At 33.8% G+C, this 6,130-nt stretch overlaps 3 protein-coding genes across 8 annotated transcripts in view; 1 reads left to right on the top strand and 2 right to left on the bottom strand.

Moving 5' to 3' along the window:
- Positions 1-1,396, bottom strand: part of not5 (Not5 protein) — an 18,879-nt gene extending 17,483 nt beyond the window's left edge. For all 6 annotated transcript variants that reach the window (XM_026838318.1, XM_018815424.2, XM_026838320.1 and 3 more), the window contains exon 1: positions 1,244-1,396. The gene's annotated coding sequence lies outside the window, so the exon portion shown is untranslated. The remainder of the gene's footprint in view (positions 1-1,243) is intronic.
- Positions 1,397-2,661: 1,265 nt separating this feature from the next.
- Positions 2,662-4,366, top strand: LOC778896. Its single transcript, XM_004227041.3, has one exon. It carries the CDS (start codon positions 2,684-2,686, stop codon positions 3,935-3,937), a length of 1,254 nt encoding a protein of 417 aa, XP_004227089.1. The 5' UTR covers positions 2,662-2,683; the 3' UTR covers positions 3,938-4,366.
- The window catches only part of LOC100182815 (thymidylate synthase-like), a 4,132-nt gene continuing 2,250 nt past the window's right edge, over positions 4,249-6,130 (bottom strand). Inside the window, exon 5 of the mRNA XM_018815458.2 lies at positions 4,249-4,567. Coding sequence (XP_018671003.1) covers positions 4,350-4,567 — 218 coding nt within the window. The 3' untranslated portion in view covers positions 4,249-4,349. The remainder of the gene's footprint in view (positions 4,568-6,130) is intronic.

The following is a 6,130-nucleotide window of genomic DNA, read 5'->3' as shown; positions in this document are numbered from 1 at the left end:
AAGAATTGTAAATTTTAAACACACGAGTACTGTAACTTGATAGGTCCTTAACATTCAACACACACAAGTGGGTAGCTTGAACAAAGCATAAGGTCTTAGGTCAGAACGGTTCTTTAGATCTATTCATGTTTAAATTAGAGGGGCTTTAAACTAACAAAAACTAGTTCTTCTTTGGGACTTAAACCAATTATGGGAGACTTTAAGTTGCACCCAACGGCGTAAAGGACTTCAATGGGAAAAGTAAATTGGATAAAAAGCTAAATATAACAGGATTTATATTGAAAAGCTCTGAAGTGTGAATAAATGGCTGTTCTATCCTTTTTGAATTCCACTTTTTTAGATAATAATATAATTTTATAGGCCTATTGTTTGCAAGGCTTTAAAAAAGTAAATAGACCTTTTATGTATAATATTACAAAAATTACAGAATAAGATCATAATTTGCTCATTAGATACAATTTAACAAAACATTGCAAATGTTCATTGAGTTTTAAAAATATAACACAACATACATACTTTATGTGACCTATAACACACACAAAAACTGGATTTAAAAAATTTATGATCTATTTAGTATGAAAATGAACTTTATAAAATGTATTATGAATATAAGTATATATTTTGAGTCACACATCTGTATGATATGCCCCATTTGACTCCAATTTGTCAAGAGCCTATTTGATATTTCTCCTTTGTTTTTATTTAATAGACTAACTTAATCATAATTAAAAATAAATGACTCTTTTTTTCTGCTAGGTGTAGCGACCACGCTTATTTTCTTCCAATTTGATATAAATATTTTTTAACTGTAAGTGTGTTTAAAAACTGTTGTTTTGTCAATATATCCTGTCTTTTCGTTTAAAACATTTCTAAATCTTCGCTACCGTAATCGAAGAGACAAATAAAGTTATTAATAATACCAGCAAAAATGAATAACTTTCAGTAAAATTGCATAAGAATACAAAAAAACACGTAATTAAAACATAGGTGTATAAAATACATTTATGTTCCACATAACTTCTGAATTAGCTCCATCGCACGAGGATAAATAAGTAATTTGACTCGTGGTCATACTTACTGTTGTTGAATCAAACGAATAACTTCAAATTTAAAAAAAGCAGGGTATTAATGGTAATTTGGGTACAAATTATGATTCGGGTATAAATTACATACATGGATCCTAAAAAAGTCAGAAAAAAATCGAAAATTTGTAAACCAAAACAATAACTCACATAGTACTAACCTTTTAATAAAAAATCCAAATTCTGGTCTAAAATTTCATTTTATTGGTTATCTTTTATTAACTATGCCATTTCAGAACAGAATACTCAAACTAGGGCGCTACCTTCATAATAAATCGATTTAATTAAACTGTAAACTTTGAATAGCCTTACCCTGTCATAATTAAATTACGTCATACATCATTACGTCATTGGTATACAAAAAATAAATCAGACTTTATTGCTTAATGACAGCTCGACACGTCTTCCAATCAATTTTATACGAATTCTAGTAAAACGATAGAGAAGTATTCTGTGGAAGCGATTTGATTGTCTCTAAACTGGCCACGTAACAAAAGCAAAAGTGTGAACGAAGCGAAAAGATGCAGCTGACAGCGCTACTTGTTTAATCAACGTCAATGAACTTCCAAAGTCGGTCATGCGTCAAAACACAATAAACTAAATACAAGTTCAATTTCCGCAAGCAAACAAAATTTTACGTATAAGGTGTTTCTAAAATTTGGGCTGTAAAATTCGCTAAATATTTTTATATTCACATTAAAAAAATAATTAGCATAAAACTTCAAAACAAGCGTTTGGGGGGTAAAAAAACGGTACTCTATTGTCTGTGGAATAAAATTGTAACAAAATTACTCTACCTACAACATAAATGCATTATTTAGCTAAAAAAAACAAAAAAATCTCAAAAAAGCGCGCAAAATGTAATTACTTACGATTTCTATGGTATGACGTAATGTTTGTATAAAGTCCTTTGCTTATCCACACCCAACGAGAAATGTTCGTTTTTTATCAGAATATTTTAAGCCTGTGACTGTATTGCTGTACCGCATGTTCAGATTGTAGTCAACGTCGCATTTTAAGGGATATAAACCCGTGTTATCGGATAATTTAAGTTTAAAATTTTAACTAGTAAATAACGCTCGTATTTTTAATATAAAACTGCATATTTTTCGCCTCGTTTATAATAGTAGGGACAGGGCATATGAGAAGTAGAACACCTTTAGCACATAATATCGAAGTGTCCTGATCGTGTTTTAAACAATTAACATTGGTCTATAGAAGTCGTGAGGATATAGTTTTTGAATGTTCTTTGTTTACTACCAAATGGGATGATAAATTAGAATGAAAAGGTGTCCCATCTTCCCCCACCCTACTAGATATCCTACACAATTTAAAAATATCCAGTATTAAATGGCAATAACTGATTTAATGTAATCCTTTAGCTGGTGACCAGAGAAAAATTTGATTTCAAAATGTCCAATAGAGCTCACTGTCACTGATAGTCTGATACCAACTACATATTTTATTTTGCGAAAAAGTTAGGCGTTCATGCCGAAAATTACCTTTCAAAAGGTACCAAAACATAGACCCAAAATTTCTACGTTTTCTAAGCTAAAGGACTACCCTGATTTAATGCTATATATTTTATACACAGAACCAAAATGGAGGAAAATTCTGCATTAGTGCCTCTAGAACAACAGCATGATATAGGAAAAAATGCCAAAGCTAGTAATGGGAAAATGTTACTATGGAATGACCCACGTTTAATCGCAAACCAACGAATATCAAATGCTCAACCAGTGCCCATATCTTCTGCTAGCTTAGTGTATTACCAACGGCCTAATATAGTGGAAAAATCGCAAACAAGTTTCATGAAATGTCCAGAGAAATTACAGCCTAATAATGTGCAAGACGTTACACCAGTAAGCAGTGATAACGAGGTGCGACCGCTTAAAAATTACTGCGATATATGTAATGTTGGGTTTAGTACAACTCAATCACTGTGGAGACATAGGAGAAGAAAGCACTGGAAAGAGCATAAAGCTGGTATGTTTTACACCAAGCAAAAAAACCTTGTGTGTCTGTTATGTGATGATTTTAAGTGCTCTGTGCAAGCTGAACTAATCGACCATTATAATTCGGCTCATGGTAAAAATTTGGATGTAAAATGTGAGGCCTTTGAAAAGGAAGATAAATTTATTGAATGGAAAGCGGACCTGGAAAAAAGAACGAGTTCTTTGTTTATTATAAAGACAGCGCGAAAAGGGACCCATTTACAAAATGAAGTAAAATATTACTCGTGTAACCGATCCGGGTATTTTAAAAGGAGTGGGAATAATCTAAGGAGTTTGAAAAAGAAAGGGTCGTGCAAAGTTTCTGGACACTGTAGCGCGTATATTACTATGAAGAGAAATAAACATACTGGTTATGTCACTGTAGATTACTGTGGGGAACATGTAGGTCACGATTTGGACCCCAAATATTTGAAATTATCTCCGGATATTCGGAATTATGTAGCAAGCGCGCTTTCAAGCGGGGTTAACATTGATAAACTTTTGGAGAATTTAAAAGAAGAATTTTCGATGGTGGGAAGAGACGCTCTGATTTCAAGACGAGATATTTTGAACATTAGAAGCAAATTTATCACTGAATCTGTCGCGAGAGGGAGTATGTATGAGCAAATTGAACAGCAGCCTGAAGAAATTGGGGAGGGTGTGCGGGAAGATTGCACAGCGGATAGCAGCAAAACTGTTGATGTTAAAAATGAAACTTTGCAAAGGGCTCAGGATATTATAGATTTGATTCAGACTACGAAAGACCCAACTTCTTTGCAGTCTATGTTGAGCTGTCTAAACTATGTAAGAGACATTGGGCATGGGATACAAAATGAAATTGAAATATCTGAGAATACATAGCATGGAGATATACAACTGTTAGAATTTAAATTGTGCAACTTTGATGGCAGTACTGCATATAGTACTGTGGGGGAAAGACGGGAAACCTTTAGCACATAATATCCAAATATTCTGATTGTGTTTTATACAATTAACAACAGTCTATGGGAGTCGTGGGGATACAGTTTTATAATTCTATAAATATTCTTTGTTTAATACCAAATGGGACAAGAAAACGATATGAAAAGGTGTCCCATCCTTCCCCACCCTACTATAATATGATTGAAGTTTGCTTAGGTAAGCGTTTAAAATAAACTGTTATATCACAAAGCTATTTCCATTCATTTTTTCTTGTAAGCAATGTTTGGCACATATGTGTTATTATAATATGATTGAAGCTTTCTTGGTTACGTATTACAAATAAGTTGTTGGATCACAAAGCCATCTCCATTTGGATTTTCTTGTGGGGTTTATAGCCTTCTAAAACTAAATCCTCCATTGTGATTTCATCTATTGAGTTGACATCTCTTTTAAACTTTAGCGTTGGAAAGGGCCTTGGTTCACGCTTTAATTGTTCTTTTAACGGCTCAATATGATTGAGGTACACATGAGCATCACCTAGTGTGTGGACAAAGTCGCCTGGTTTCAATCCTGCCATAAAAATCATATTTTTAAATATGAATGAATGAAATTTATTTCGTCTTTTCGGTCAGGATAACGAAGGACAAGAGAGTTGAAAAAAGCGAAAAGACGGGTAGTAACGGTAAAACAACAGTTGTTAAAACACGCTTATTGATAAAAAAGAAAGAAATAATGTTTGGGATAAAAGGCGTGACCGTTACACTCCAACCACATTGAATAAAAATGTATTATATACTATGCATTCTATTCTATGTGGGTGAGGTCCTGCAGCGTGGCACGCCATGGGGCCTGGGATTTAGGCCAAGGTTGGCCATTACCCCAGAAAATACTACGCATATGTACCAAACTAAAATGTAGGGTAGGCAGGGATAGTTAAATACACATTATCATGCGACAAATCTAACTTTTATACTAATTATTACAGTGTAGAAAAAGTTTTGCTTTAATAAGACAAGTTTTAGGTAGTTTTAGTAAGTGTCAACAAAACAGTAACCCGGAATTAGTTGCATCACTTTTTACAGGCATTCTTTAAAAAAGTTAAATTTTATGTGACAGACATTCTACTGTTATACAGAAAAAAATCTTTAGGAAATATTAAAAATAAATAAACTATGTTTACTTACCAGTTACATGGGCTATCATGCATGTCAGTAGTGAATAACTAGCAATGTTGAAAGGTACACCAAGTCCCATATCAGCCGATCTTTGGTATAATTGGCATGATAACTCACCATTGCAAACGTAGAACTAAACAAAAAAGTTTTAGAAATAATGAGTAAATTGATGTAATTTATTTTCGTGTGGTGGGGAAATGACAGTCGTTATAAAACGGTTGTTCTGTTCCATACATCACGTGCCTGCTTACGAGTAGTGATGTACCGAAGTTTCGGTTTGCCGAATTTATTCGGCCGAATCAGCGATTTTGACAAAGATTCGGTTTTGGCCGAATCGTGCAAAAAGATTCAGCAAAAACCGAACTTTTTTAAGAAACACTCGCTCTTTCTCTCTAAATAGTGCACGCGTCTGCTCCCGGTCGCCGATAAAGAAACACTCGCTTTTTCTCTCTAAATAGGGCACGCGTCTGCGTACGATCCCCTGCACATTTTTAGCACAAAGCAGAATACAAAATGTAAAAGTAAAGTTTTCAAATAATTTTTTTACTCTCGGTATAGTTTTAAGCCAGTAACCGTGAGTAGTATAAATGCAGGTAAATCGCGATTATGTGAATTTTAATTGATGCAACTATAAGTGTGGGGAGCGAAGCTATCAGGAAATTAGAACCAACACTAATTGTAATGTAATATTGCTAAGTATGGTCCCGGCCGAGCTTGGACAGAAGCCAAAAACGTCGTTCTTGGGCACCGCGCGAAAATCAGAGTTTCGTGAATCCCAGTTGCAAGATATTAATTTTACACCTAAAATATTAAATTTAAAAATTATATACACATGTTAGTTATGTAACATTCAAAATCCAAAAAACATTTTATATAAATCCGACAATTTATATACCACAGGGCACAGGCTGCTCGCAAATTAGACTGAGATTAGCATTTCGTCGGTTTCTACAAGAAC

The sequence above is a fragment of the Ciona intestinalis genome, unplaced genomic scaffold (genome assembly GCF_000224145.3).
Source record: "Ciona intestinalis unplaced genomic scaffold, KH HT000075.2, whole genome shotgun sequence".
In the NCBI taxonomy this organism is placed as follows: Eukaryota; Metazoa; Chordata; class Ascidiacea; order Phlebobranchia; family Cionidae; genus Ciona; species Ciona intestinalis.
Note: the sequence above shows the minus strand (reverse complement) of the source record. Positions and strands in the feature narration are given on the sequence as shown.